This window comes from Perna viridis, chromosome 8, assembly GCF_037379345.1.
Source record: "Perna viridis isolate PV_CMFRI_1.1 ecotype Kerala chromosome 8, ASM3737934v1, whole genome shotgun sequence".
Taxonomy (NCBI): domain Eukaryota; kingdom Metazoa; phylum Mollusca; class Bivalvia; order Mytilida; family Mytilidae; genus Perna; species Perna viridis.
The window spans coordinates 33971369-33986178 of record NC_142452.1 but is presented as its reverse complement, the minus strand read 5'-3'; the positions used below and the strand labels follow the sequence as shown (position 1 = coordinate 33986178).

At 33.6% G+C, this 14810-nt stretch overlaps 1 protein-coding gene across 1 annotated transcript in view; it reads right to left on the bottom strand.

Annotated features, from left to right (window-relative positions):
- The window catches only part of LOC148610319 (uncharacterized), a 29496-nt gene extending 17888 nt beyond the window's left edge, over positions 1 to 11608 (bottom strand). The window contains exons 1-20 of the mRNA XM_088542749.1: positions 11500 to 11608; positions 11040 to 11117; positions 9287 to 9426; positions 8720 to 8774; positions 8422 to 8454; positions 7795 to 7872; positions 7272 to 7411; positions 6620 to 6731; positions 6302 to 6331; positions 5768 to 5845; positions 4830 to 4969; positions 4483 to 4615; positions 4259 to 4291; positions 3787 to 3864; positions 3233 to 3372; positions 2650 to 2761; positions 1778 to 1807; positions 1230 to 1307; positions 464 to 603; positions 11 to 143 (exon numbers count right to left, since the gene is read on the bottom strand). Of these exons, the coding sequence (XP_088398875.1) occupies positions 11 to 143; positions 464 to 603; positions 1230 to 1307; positions 1778 to 1807; positions 2650 to 2761; positions 3233 to 3372; positions 3787 to 3864; positions 4259 to 4291; positions 4483 to 4615; positions 4830 to 4969; positions 5768 to 5845; positions 6302 to 6331; positions 6620 to 6731; positions 7272 to 7411; positions 7795 to 7872; positions 8422 to 8454; positions 8720 to 8774; positions 9287 to 9426; positions 11040 to 11117; positions 11500 to 11548 (1810 nt within the window). The 5' untranslated portion in view covers positions 11549 to 11608. The remainder of the gene's footprint in view (positions 1 to 10; positions 144 to 463; positions 604 to 1229; positions 1308 to 1777; positions 1808 to 2649; positions 2762 to 3232; positions 3373 to 3786; positions 3865 to 4258; positions 4292 to 4482; positions 4616 to 4829; positions 4970 to 5767; positions 5846 to 6301; positions 6332 to 6619; positions 6732 to 7271; positions 7412 to 7794; positions 7873 to 8421; positions 8455 to 8719; positions 8775 to 9286; positions 9427 to 11039; positions 11118 to 11499) is intronic.
- Between the last annotated feature and the right edge of the window lie 3202 nt (positions 11609 to 14810).

The window sequence follows — 14810 nt, the reverse complement described above, 5'->3', positions numbered from 1 at the left end:
TTTTTTTTACCTTGTGTTGTTGGCATCTGTGTTGTTCGAGAGACTGTTTCAGTAGTCAAACTACTGATTGTGGATTTGATTCCTCCAGATGAACATTTATTTTGGTCATTAACTGCTAAGACATCGCCAACAATCCATCCAGTCTTCGAACATTAAATAAGTTATAACGTCATATTAGTATGATTTGTACATCATTGTATGTCTTTATACAACACAACAAAAAATAATTGTGCTTTACCAAAACCAATGTTTCAAAACGCAAATCATTAATAAGGATAATCATGATTTAGGTTTGGTTGATTATGAAAAAAATAAACTTGAAATTACCTGAACGGGCTCACCCGAAGACCAGTCAGCGCCCCTCCAACCTAGCCCCTTTTATGAAATATCAAAACTTTTGGATCTGTATCCGCCGTTTGATTGTTTCAATTATAAGATACAGCATTAAGTGTACAACTTGTACCTGTCCATTCAATGAAATCTGAAACCATGCAGACTTATCAGACGTCCTGGGATTCTGTTCACATGGAATGTTCTTCCGTCCCGTATATATAACACACTGTGGGTTAGATAATGTCCCTAGTTGCCTTGAGTTGATGTCTCCTACAATTATACTACTGTAAACATGGATATGGTCCCATGTGAATTTGTCACTACATTCGCAGCCACAGAAAGCTTTCAATATTTTACTAAAGAAAATTTAACATATGAAACTAAACGAAACGAAACCATTCAACTCGGTTCGAGATTTACAATATGAATAGAGTAAGTGGTATGCTATATAACAATTTACTTTTAGCAAAAAGTTACTTTTATCAAAGTAATACGCTATACAAAAAATGATGTAATGTTTGCTGTGCATGCATATCCATTTTGTCAAGGGCAATGAACACCGACATCATCAAATACCTAAAAGATAGCAAAGCAGTCCACTTCAAAACCCGATCTTACTTTCGTTTTCCTATTCTATTATTGTATTATTTTGCAAAGAAAAAACTAAATAAGGATACCATATAAATTGTATTTTAAAATTGAAATAAAAACAAAAAAAAACATTTGATACATGTTATCAAGGGTATATCTTATTTAACCACTGAATTGCTATATGTATATTATTAGTGTACATAATAAAATTTATTTTAAGCAGAGTGGCCAATCTTGACCTAATCTAATTATAATTTTACAGATCCAAAATGCAGTTTAAATGTGTTAAACTTTGGATATAATACCTGACTGATACACCATGACCTTAGCATTTGTGATGCATAAACAACTTCCGGTTGATGGATGTTTGGTCGATATTCCAACTGAAAGGAATAAGATATTACATTCCCAAAATATTCATTGTTGAATAATCTGTCGTGTTTAAAATAAAAACCCAAAATGCCTTAACTACAATGCATTACTCGACATAACATTGATCTACAGATGAGGATAAGAACAGAGGGAAATGCGACCCTGTGCCGAGCATTTTTAGGTTCGAGTAAAATTCGTATATCAAAAGTTTTGTCAAGTCAGTGCCTTGTTATTGTCTTTACACTGCAACAAAATTTGAAACAAAAAGTCACGTAAAGTTTATTCTGTCAGAGACTGAATATCACTTGTAAATATAAAGTCAATGCATTTTGATTATTCAAATAGAACGGTTGCAGTATAAATTCACACATTACTTGTTATTCTAGTTCCCTTCTAGTTGTAGTATATATTGTCCTCAGGTATGCATGAGTTATATCTGATCTTCACTTTGCATTTTTTAAATACTTTTAACTTGACTCACCTGTTGAGAAACAGCTCGTCCTTGTACCACCTATCAACGAACAACGCAAGATTATATAGAGAGTACAGAAAATAGTATTTCACCATGAAAACAGACAGCATTATGAAAATATGTATGAGCTTGCAACGATAAATAACACGAACTGTTGTTATTATTTCACAATCGTTATGAATTTTCCCTTGTCTTTGATGGTTGTCCAATGAATAATTATGTAAATATGTACTAATAGTGATTAAAAGAATGAATTCCAGTCAAGAATTAAGATTTTCAGCAACTTTTTTTTCACATATTTAGAGGACGTAAGCTGGGTCCTCCCACTACGAATTTTTGCCTGTCAATTAGGATACGAATTGTTACAAAGAGTAATAAAAGGAACCAAGGTTATAGCGGTAATAAAAAAAATGCAATCCAGGGACAAAGACAAACGAGGAAATTAAAACTATGACCCGTTGAATAAATTAGTATTCATGGTGCAGATGGATACACCATAACGATCCAAGAGTTCATGATGACGACCATAAAACGTCTGTAGTGATGACTTCAATCTTGTAGCAACATAACCCTGTTCCAGAAGCCTATATGTTAGAGTTATAGCGCGATACAAAAGTCTGCGTAGTTTCGGCAAGCTCTGGCATGACGTATAAGTTGTGATATGAACACTCCACACTACATACAAAGTAATGTCGTACTTGACAATTGAAATATTTTGGGGAGTAGAATTTGCGCAAAATCAAGATGTCATGCAAAAAAAATCCAAATTTTAGGGGACGTAAGCCGACTCCGCCCACTACAAATTCGCGCCTGTCAGATTAGATACGAATGTTTACAAAGTTAATCAATAGTATAACTAACCGTTCATATATCTTACTTACTTGTGGGAGATTGTTTCACGATTGTATTGCTGCTAGACGTTATTTTGTTACTGTTCTGTAAACATTTTGCACTGTCTCCAATTGTCAGATATTCCCCTGCAATCCAGCCTGTCTGATGGGCAAAAATGGCGTTTGATTTTACAAATACATTACAAAAACTACATCTTTTTAAAACTTAACGTCTAATTTGTTTGATTTCTTAAAATAACAAAAACTATGTGGTTGCCACCAAGGCTTCTAATATTTCAACACTGTGGAAAGAAAATCAATGTTTCAATAACAACAGGGTAACAAAGCCAGTAAGTGTTGTGTAAAACTTGACAATTAATTGCATCTTTGAAATTTAAATCTTTTAAGTCAATAAGCGACAAACAGGAAGCAAAGGAAACAGGAAATGGATAATATATATAAAAATAAGACGGAATAAGTCATGCATTTTTTAAATGCTTGTTGGGTTATTGGCAGTATAATATGATTCAGTCGCAATCATTAAATCCTCATTAATACAATCATGAGCGTAAATGGAATTAGTTTAAAAAGTACCCATAAATTGAGATCACATCATTTAGACATTTTAAAGTACCTTGCCATTTAATGATATTTTAAACCAGATGTTTAAATCATTTCCTCCAGCAGTTTGTAGACATGGAATACGTCTTTCGCCGCTGTACATTACACATTGTGGGCTTGACAGTGTTCCAAGCTTTCTTGACGATATAGAACCTAGAGAAACATACAGTTAGTCAATACAGTAGCAGAGTACTAAAACGCTGATTATCTATTACAATCCCAATGATAGGTAAAAAATGAAGATCATTAGATGCAAAAAAAAGACAGAAAGTTATTCTTGGGAGCAGACTCACAAATGGATACCCCAACTCATACATGTATGTTTTAACAGTTCATATTGGTTGCGTGTATCTAAGTGCATTTGCAGTATACAGCCACAAAAACACCGTTATATTTGTATCACCAAATAGTCTGCTTCTGGGGGATAATGAGCCCCCCTCCCCCCAATACCTAGACCAATGACTTGGGGTACATATTAGATGTATCAGTTAAGTAAATTTTCTAGCAATCAACGCCAGGTGTGTCAACTACGTAAATTCTGTAATATGAAAATAATAATTTGTCAACCTGACTCAAAAACCATAACGTTGTTCCTTGTTAAACACAGGCAGCTTCCAGTGTGCGGTAGTTTAGATGAAAGTCCAGCTAAAAAACAAAAATAAGTATATTACTGTATTTAATAAATTACACATGTACATATAGTGGTAAAGAGTTATCAAGGGAACCAGGATTCTTATGGCAATCAAAGGAGCGTTATCCAAGGATAAATACCAGACAGATAAAACAGAGACGCACACAACAAAACACGTGACATAACCTAAGTTAACTTTATATTGTTTATAATACCTGTACATTTTGCATTTGAAATAACCATTAGTTTATCACACGCGTTCGTGAACAGTTTAGGTAATCTCCAACCTGCACAATGAAAACAATAAAGTATAACGTTCAAGCTTACGTTCGCGTATACCAGTAAACTTTATTAACATAATTGTAAATTTAACCATTTCAGGATGAAGAACATATTTGTTCAACTTACCTAATGAATAACATACTGCTTGCGAGGTAGTACCTGTTAATGGGAGACAAATTGAAACTATTAAATAGCGAACGTGATTTAAAAACAGCACTAACTTATTATTATTATGTCTGTCAGGTATATGTATGATGTATGTTTTAGTATCTTACATCCGGTTTGATGTAGTGGATCAAACCAATCAAATAGAGTTAGCATCAATGGTAAAAGAAATATTTGGTCGATACCTTGTGTTGTTGGCTTCTGCGTTGTATTGGGATTGATAGTAGTCGAAGAGCCATTATTTGTGGCTTTGCTGCCTCCAGATAAACACTTGGTTTGATCATTTTCTGCCAGAACATCGCCAACAATCCACCCAGTCTTCAAACGGTATGCGTTAAATAGTTAGAATGTTTGCATTTTTCAAACGCAAGATCTTTAAAACATAAATTAAAAATGTAGAAAAATAAGAATTCAGGTTTTACTTTTGTTTATCTTTTGTAAAAAACATTGTTTATATAAATTGGATTCAAAATGAATTATTTCTGTCAGTTTAAGAAACATTTATTAAGTCCATAATAATGATAGCATGTACCTGTCCATTCAATGAAATCTGAAACCACACAGACCTATCAGTTGTTCCAGGATTATGTTCACATGGAATGTTCTTTCGTCCCGTGTATGAAACACATTGAGGGTAAGATATTGTTCCTAATGGTTTAGAGTTGATATCTCCTAGAAGAACAGTATGCCGTAAAGTTCAACTTTTTCTATCAAATTGTAAAACAAAAGATAAAACCAATTACACAAGCTTATTCAGTATTACATCTAATAAATTGCAACTACAGAACGTTTATATCATATCATTATATAGATAGCAGTGATTTACCAATTGTTCCCATTGTAATTTTTTTCCTATAATTCACACTGTGGAACAAATTTGGTAATTTCACTCTCGCGATTTCTCCCGCCAAAACATCACAACACAAATATCAATTCGCCGTTCACATAATTTTAAATTTGTGTTTAAATGAATAATGGAGGAAGTATATATAACAAATAGGATAATCAATTGGTTATCGTGAATAACCAAAATATGATCACTCCTGCCAGTAACGCATTAAGATTTAACTCGTGCGCGGAACAAGTTCCACACACTCGATAAATCTAGGCGTTCTTCGGCACTCGTGATCATATTTTGGTTATTCACTCTTTCCAATTAATTATCCTATTATTATATCAATATACATCTGCGAGAACGTTACCGTACATTTGAAAGTACACAATAAGTCGATTTGAGGTGCTTCTGCTTCATTCTGTTGCGTAATTTGGGGGTTAGACAAGATTTCTCATTTATTGGATTTTTTTAATAAGAGATTGGTATTTGTTTTTTTATGTGTATTTTATGGTTTCTTTTTTTTTCTTTGCTTCGCGTACTTTCCTCGAATTACACTATTTGGATTTCGGTTCAATCACAAGTTACTGTTGCTGCCACATCTAAAACTCAATATAAACTTTAAAGCAATATCATACCTGATTGATACACCATGACCTTATTACTAGTGACACAAAAACAACTTCCGTTTGATGGACTTTTTGATGATAATCCAACTGAAAGGAACAAACAAATACATTCTAAGAATTTTAAAATAAAAAAAAAACTATTTTGTTAAAGAGTAATCAAGGGAACCAAGGTTATAGCGGTAATCAAATGAATGTAATCCAGGGAAAAAGACCCGACATGGAAAACAGACATACACAACAAAGAACATAAAGTAACTAAAATTATACATACAAAGTAACAAAAGCAAATCATTAACTCGGACTCCACTAAAAACTAGGAGCATGGACCAGGTGCACCGGTAGGGTAAACAACGATCTAAATGCCTTATTTACTAGTATAATCAAGGCGTTCATTATTAGAAAAAAAATAGTTTATCAATGATAAAGGTTGATATTCCCCCAAAACTAGCAAGTTTGCTTCTACAAACTTAATAATTTTAAGTTTTAGATATAAACGTAAGTATAATTCATCCATTTATATTTAACCGGGTTAAGTGAACTCACCAGTTGAGTAACAGTTTCTTTTGGGACTACCTTAAACAACAAAAGGAACGGTATAATTTGGTGTGATTAAAAATATAATATGTTTTCGAAAATCATAAGAAAACCACATTTATTTTACTTAGGAAATTATATAATCATCATATGATTTATTGTACTTGTTTGCAATGAATTAATCCATTGGTGAGAAACATATATTGTTCACATGGTTTCATGTTGTTGTTAAAAACATCTGATAAACGTATGTTTAATTTTTTTCCTGTGTAAATATATTGTAACAAAATTAATAGCATGCTATTGGTTTTTATTTAATTGTCGTACTTGTGGGTGGTTGTTTTATGGTCGTATTACTGTTAGAGCTTCCAGCGTTACTGTTCGATGTACATTTAGTACTGTCACCGACTTTTAAATAGTCCCCTGCAATCCAGCCTGTCTGATAGTAAACAAATATGTTGGTTTTACGTTGCACTTAAGGAGGTAGACCCAGGGTAAAGGACACAACTCATACAAATCATTGGAACGTTTGTATTCAGCATTTTACATCGGTCTCGTGTAAACATCATAGTAGCTTGGACTGATTTTATTACATTTCAAATGACAGCTTGATAGGATTTTGTTACATTAAATAGGGTACCAACATATCATATAATTTCAAGAGTTATGTCCCTTACCCTGTGTGTTTACCTTTCTTTTCTATTCTTTTTGGGGGAATTTGGTCCGATGTGCACCAAAAAGAAAAAAACACATTATTATAACATATTTTAAATATCAAACAATGCGCTTCAATGATACAAAAAAACAGAACAAAGTTGACATTTTTTCTTACAGAAAGAGTAGGCCCCGAACTATATGCCTTCAAAATTCCACAAGCAACATTCAAAATGTAATGTAGCAAAGGAAAACATATGAAACTAGCTAGAAACTGAAGTATATTTCCAAAACAACTTGTAAAACATTATTCAATCATTTGTACCTGACCATTCAATGATATTTTAAACCAAACGTTTGTGTCATTTCCTCCTAATGTTTGTTGGCAAGGAATATGTTTATCACCGCTGTATATCACACATTGTGGGCTTGACAGTGTTCCAAGCTTTCTTGACGAGATAGAACCTAAAACGAGCTGTATTAAGTACATAACATGTCACAATACATACGAAAATATATGAAGATGACAACAATATTTTTGCAAAACAATAAGTCGAATATGCAAAACATTCCAATAGGCTGTCGTTCCTCAGCAATCAGAAAACTATACTTACTTTATGTGTTTGTTGTATCGGGAGAACTTTCTCCTTAGCTGAATTGATTTAAATTGGAAGGATTTTAAATAAAACAGACAATTGCCGTGGAAGATCACGTGTCTTTTATTCAATTAACAAGAGGATAGAAAAAAAATTGAACTAATCTGGTTTATGATCAAAGGTGTACGAATAAAAGAAGTTAAGTTAGGTGGTGTAAGAGAGACAACTCAAAGTGTCGAGTTGTAAACTTACCGGAGCCATAAACCATTGCTGTAGATTTTGTTATACAAAGACAGCTACTTCTCTTCGGAGTTTGAGAAGATATTCCAGCTAAATACCGCATTTTAGTAGATAGAAGAAAAATATGCTAAATTTCAAGCTGATGTAAAATATTTCATCGTCAACAAAATAAATATTACATTATTCAAGGCACTATCCTTTGTCTTTTTTCAGAAAAAGTGGTAAATTCAATTTTTTTAATTGAATAAATTGTGTTGCGTTTTTTTGATAGTTATATGATAAACATTTGTATTCATTGACAAAACATTACATTAAACCAATTTATAGAATTCGTAGATGTAGACCTCATATTTAATCTTGAACCTATATAAAAATAATTCAGACGTTAAAAATCAAATGAAATTTAACACATATTATACAAAATATCCAATCTCCGAAACAGCGTCTGAATTTCGAAATACGCTCTAGACGCTGCAGTCAGAATTTTAGGAATCTGGCAAATTTGGGTAAAAGTGGATGATTTCACCCATCTTTTTCCATTTGTCCGACAATTTCGAAAAGCCTGTCTACAGCGGTAAGAGAGAGAAAACGAAAGACTGTCGCCGTGTAGGGCTTTCCATATACCATTATTCTACATACCACTAGAATAACACGGATCAGGTTGTTGTTGACCTATAAGAAATATCAAATAAATAAATGGAAAATCAACAAAAACTAGACTTGTTTGTTTTGCTAATCATCTTTTCTCCTTAGTTGACCGGTACATGTGTAATATATCAATATTGCAGATTGTATGTTTGCATCGACAAAACATGTCAAAAACAATTAAAGTAGTACATGTATAAAATGAGTTTGGTACTAATTAAGAAAGAAAACCCAGGGAAAGGGTAGTCAAAGGCGATAAAAACATCAGCATCAATACGAAAACAAAACTTACTTGAACACTTTGATGAATCCCCAATCTTTAGATAGTCTCCAGCAATCCAGCCAGTCTACAATGTACTACAGTATGAAAACATATTCAATAATCATATAGTTGGAAAACAAATGGAGTCTACAATATTGGAGCGCAATAACTGTTCAACTTATTAATAATTATATTTCATTTCAAGCATTCAACTTCATACGATTTCCATACAATTTTGAAAAAAAACTAATGGAACTATTGCAGGCATGAAAATTAACCCGACCCAAATCGTCTAAAATCATCATATCTTCAAGTTCGTTTGAAAATTATAAGCGGCTAGAAGTGTTTCCATCCGTGAATCATTTGACATTGTGCCGAGATAAACAGTTACTCCAACAATGTAATTCGAAGAAATAAGATGAACAACTCGAATTAGTGAAAAATAGTATAAACTCTTTCAATAGCATTTAAAATTAGTCAATATTTCAATAGATAAAATATTTCTATTATGATTTATGTACAGAATGTGATACTACATTACACTATGCATAAACATGTATCTCAATATAACCATACATCAGTACGAAATGTCTTTACCTGTCCATTCAAAGATATTTTGAACCAAACATTTGTGTCCCTAGACTTTGAGTCTTGTAAACATGGCACATTCTTTTGTCCAGCGTATGTTACACATGTTGGGCTAGATATTGTTCCAAGTCTTTTGCCACTTATTCCACCTGGAGGAAAACAAAATCCAATACAAAAAGTAGTTAATTCTACAATTGTAGGTACATGTAGTGTATCAATGTAAACATTATAAAGCGGGTCAGTAACTTTGCTAAATATTAAAAGTTATAAACATGTAATTTAATTTCAAAAGTAACAAGCTTTCGGGTTGGATAAACATGTTGACCATCATTTCATAGACCAAATATTGTAATGTGACTGTGACGTCATTAAACGTTTAGAATAATTCACTAACTGAATTTTGATACTAAACTTTAATCAATGACTGTTTTAATTGTTGGTCTATTTGAAATAACCTTAATGCCCGTGGTGCACACTTGAAAATAACCTACCAGGTGATTGATATTATTTCGTTATAGACCGAAAAAATATAACAGTCATTCCTTAAATACATTGAAATATATTTGTGTTCATTACATTTGTAGTCCTTATATTGCTGTTTCTACTTATTCATAAGGATATGGTTAGTTATCGACAAAAAAACAAAGCATTAAAATAGGACTATTCAGAGACATCAAAGTCAATTATCTAAATACACAAAAAAGATAATAAAAAAAGTACCGAACAGATAAACTCTAGACTACAGACTAAAGGGGTTATCAGTAAGGAAAGTCCATATCACAAATGGCAATATCAAGACAAAACCGGGAAAGTTTGTACAGGCATTTCCGAAATATATGGTGGATTAACCCAGGTCTTATAGAGCGCTAAACCTTCAGTTTCTTTTACGGTTAATTGTTTCAAACAGTCAGCACAAATTTACCAACGACAAAATTGGTAAAATAAGAATTCAAAACAGTATAGAAGATGAATTGATGGATATGTAGATAATATAGATAGCAGAAAATAATACAATCACATTATACATATCCACGCTGCAGATCAGTAAAGCAAGACTTGTACAAAAACTGGATCACTTGCAATATTTACTCTGATAAAGATAAAACTGGGAGATATATCATGTGCACCGTCTAATTGCAAGTATTATCTCGTAAATGTCAAGTTTGATTGGTCGTCAAAACCCGGTAGACGCAAATTCTTACTGAGGATATGTTGTCTCATCTGTGAAACGGAAGATTTATATCGGTTAATCAAATTATGACGACGACTGTAAAACTTCTCTAATGATGATATCAATCAAGTCGTTAAATTGGTGTTGTACGATTGAAAGGTCAAAATCAGCACTTTTGCCACGGAAGTTCAATTTTAAGCATACTGTTTAATTTATGTATCGGATGAAACAAGACAAGACGTTTCAGTTGTCTCTTTACTTTAAAATTCATTTGGGTAGATCAAATGCAAAATAGTTTTATTCGGAGATAATACATCGATATAACGGAAACTGAAATTGAAGTACAAAGTTCTCGCATCTCTTTTTCTCCTGTAATAGCCCTTGCAAAAATCTAGCTTTATTGGAATGAAGCATTTCATCGATGGTTGAAACGCTGACAATTTAATACAAATCTAGACAATAAGGCAAAATGAAAGAAATCTGATCGAATAGTGCAGTATGTATTTTTGAAATAAGATTTTTTATGGGGAAAACATAGTATAGGAAATCTACAATATTGCATTACTTAAATAAAATTCAACGCCATCTTACCCGTGCTGTACACCATGATATTCGTTGCGGTAACACATAAACAGCTTCTATTTTGCAAATTCAGGGTGGATGTTCCAGCTGCAAATTTAGAATAAAACAAATTCTGAAGATAATTTAACCTATTTTTTTAGACAAAAATGAACTTGATTAAAACAGGCATATACTTGTGCAAGTTCATCAAACGAAATGTATTTGCAAAAAAAAAAAAAGACACCGATCGACCATTATATCGTATTATGTTTATATTGTTTGATTTAGACATAAAAGTCAATAATTTGCTTTCTATTGAATTAGTGACAGCATTTTCGACAAAACGCTTTTCCTTCTTTTTCTTTATCTGAACGCATCTATGCAACGTACATATTTATATATAAAAAGGTGCTTGTGATAATAAAACATGCAGCTCAGATTTTAACCAACATGTTATTGCAATATTTTTCATATACATTAAAATACTGACCAGTCGAATGGCAAGTGCCAGTAGACATCTGACCTAGAATAAGAAGCATGACACATTCTGTATAATAAAACAAAACCTACAGCTAACATTGATTGAAACAAGAACCTACAACTGACAATTGCGTAATCAGGTTATTGTTCTGTATTAAAGGACGTTACCACGGTGATCATAGATCCCGTCACAATTAATCTGTAACGGTATTTTACTGTAGAAATATATCTTAAATTGTATAACACAGCCAAACGTTTGATGAAAAGTTCAGAAAATGTTTTAACTGGCCATGGTTTAACTAAATAAAAAACTGGTAAAACACTATTGGACACTCGTGGACAAGAAATAAAATTCACCAGAGTACTGGTACTCTATATAATTAACCATCTCTGTCTTACGCAATCCTGCCTGAAACATTCACAATCAGTTAATTCCTCCCTTCTTTAAAAGTAAGAGTAATCAAGTGAACCAAGATTCTAGCGGAAACCAAAAGAATGTAATCCAAAACTATGTACATTTCAATTATTGGTACATTGAAGGTAATTTGTTTAACGTCACTAGTAAATAAAAACAACAACCAAGCACACTTGAAAGACTTAATGCAGTTCCATCTCAAGCTTGAGAACCTACAATATTTGTTCCGTACCTAATCCATTCCCTCCAGTATTAGATCCACTTGAACCAACGGAATAAGTGGACGTTCCCATATTAAATCCACTTCCACCGGAGCTACCACCGGTGGATCCCATATTAAATCCACTACCACCGGAGCTACCGCCAGTTGATGTTCCCATATTAAATCCACTTCCACTGGAGCTACCACCAGTGGATCCCATATTAAATCCACTTCCACCAGAGCTACCACCAGTGGGTGTTCCTATATTAAATCCACTACCACCGGAGTTACCGCCAGTTGATGTTCCCATATTAAATCCACTTCCACTGGAGCTACCACCAGTGGATCCCATATTAAATACACTTCCACCAGAGCTACCACCAGTGGGTGTTCCTATATTAAATCCACTACCACCGGAGTTACCGCCAGTTGATGTTCCCATATTAAATCCACTACCACCGGAGCTACCACCAGTGGATGTTCCAGAATTCAATTGACTTCCGCCAGAGTTACCACCAATGGGTCCCATATTTAATCCACTTCCACTAGTAATGACTCCGCTCCCTCCAGTATTTATTGCACCTGCACCGCCAGAACTACCACCAGTATTGAAACCACTTCCCATGGGGTTCACTCCACCGGCTAATTGTCCTCCAGTAGAACCAACCCCTAAAACTTGACTTACACTTCCCTTGTTAAACCCACCAGACCCAGGAGTAAATGACATTCCGGCCATACTTGAACTATTTGCTGAACCCATCGACCCTGAGTTTTCACCAGAACTTGTTCCTAGGAATTGTGAAACAGAACCCATGTTAAAGCCACCAGATCCAGGAGTAAATGACATTCCACCCATACTTGAACTATTTGCTGAACCCATTGACCCCAAGTTTCCACCAGAACTGGTCGCTTGGGATTGTGAAACAGAACCCATGTTTAAGCCCCCGGAACCTGGAGTAAAGGACAAACTAGATCCTACAGATGAACTTCCACTAGTAGATTGTATTGTTGAACCCCCTCCCGAAGTCATGCTGCTTCCACTGGTTCCAGATGACAATGCAAGTCCTGTGTTCATTGCCGAACCTTGTTTGAAGCCTCCATGTGTTGTTCCACTAGATAATGTACCACCAGTCCCACTAGTCAGTCCAGTGCTGGTACCAGACGAACCAGAACCGGACGGCAAAAATCCTCCCCCACCTGCACCAGATCCAACTGGTATAAATTGACCAGGCTGAAAACTAGTACTTATGCTAGAACTCCCTGTATTTCCAGTAGCTGCTAAAACAATATTCCAAATACTGTATTTAAGAAAATGTAAAATAAGTACATTACTAAAGTATCATTATGTTTTGGACCGTCTTTGAAAGTCAATTTGAGTAAATTTCGCAAGGTGGCAAATTAGGACTTGATCAAAATCAAAATTGAATAAAGAATTATAGAACATATTTACGATCATAGGTTTCATTGAAATTTTGTTCTGATCCAAGGATTAATTATTTTTACAGACAATGTAAAACGGTTTTTACCGCTATTCTCTGAGAGGTACATATAATTTACGTTTCTTAATACTGCTTCTGTTCTTTTATTCAAACTTTAATGTATTTTGTTATTATTATTCATGCCTTGTTGTGATTGGCTCCCTACACCTGCTTGACTGTAGAAAGTCAGTGGATTGAATCCGGTACCTAAATCAAATAAAATAATATTAATCAGAATAAGGAAAGTCATACATATAACGCTTAACAATATCAAAGAAAAAAACAGAAATGTGGAAATAATCAAAATACGGGAATTTCTGATGGAACTAAGTTTTATATCGTGGTAAACCTCTCACTTCCGTTACGGTTATTGTTTACGGTATAAGTTGCAGTCGGGCAAATGTGGTAAAGTGATCTCACCTGAGCCGCCCGACACCTGTCCATTCTGTACACTAAGAGTACTTGTTCCACTACTGCCAAGATCTTTTCTCTTTCCTGATTAAAATTGCATAATACAAATACTAAAAATCATTGAGGAAGTAATTTTTGAATTAGCAAAACAATTATAACCCACTGTGTGACATCTTTACTAGTTAGGGTAAGGTTATGTACATAAATACGTCTTTACATAGCGCAACCTTCCAATGAACAAATGAACGTTTTATTTTTTAAGAATTATTTTTAGTGGAAAAATAAATGTACTAAATTAGAATACTAAAAAATGACGCTTTCCAACTTCATTGCCAGTTTACTTGAGTATCGACTGTATAATGTTGACAGCACATAATCTAGGTTTTCATCAAATTTTTTTTAAAATAGCATTTCGTAGTATATGGTTTAAAAAGTCATGTTTGTAAGTGAATACTACAATAATTGTTACTACACATACGCGAGTTTACAGCTGATATGAGAAGTACAAATACCAAACACAGCCCTTTCATCGTCGTTGCTAAAGCTCCATGACACATCAGTACTAAATAGAGTCACATGTTTGACCTTAAATTGCATAATTTTTCTTATCAAGAGTAATTATGTAATGAGTTAGACTAAGTTAATCAGAACTATCTTATTCCTTGTAACTTATGAAGTTCGTGGACTAGTTGGGAGATATATTTCCTTCAAACATCAAGGAGTTTGAATTGAATTTTAAGAACTTTCTAAAGAAGGGTACAAACAAAAATATATATATATCAATCAACTAAATAAAGAGAGTGGTAAAACATTAG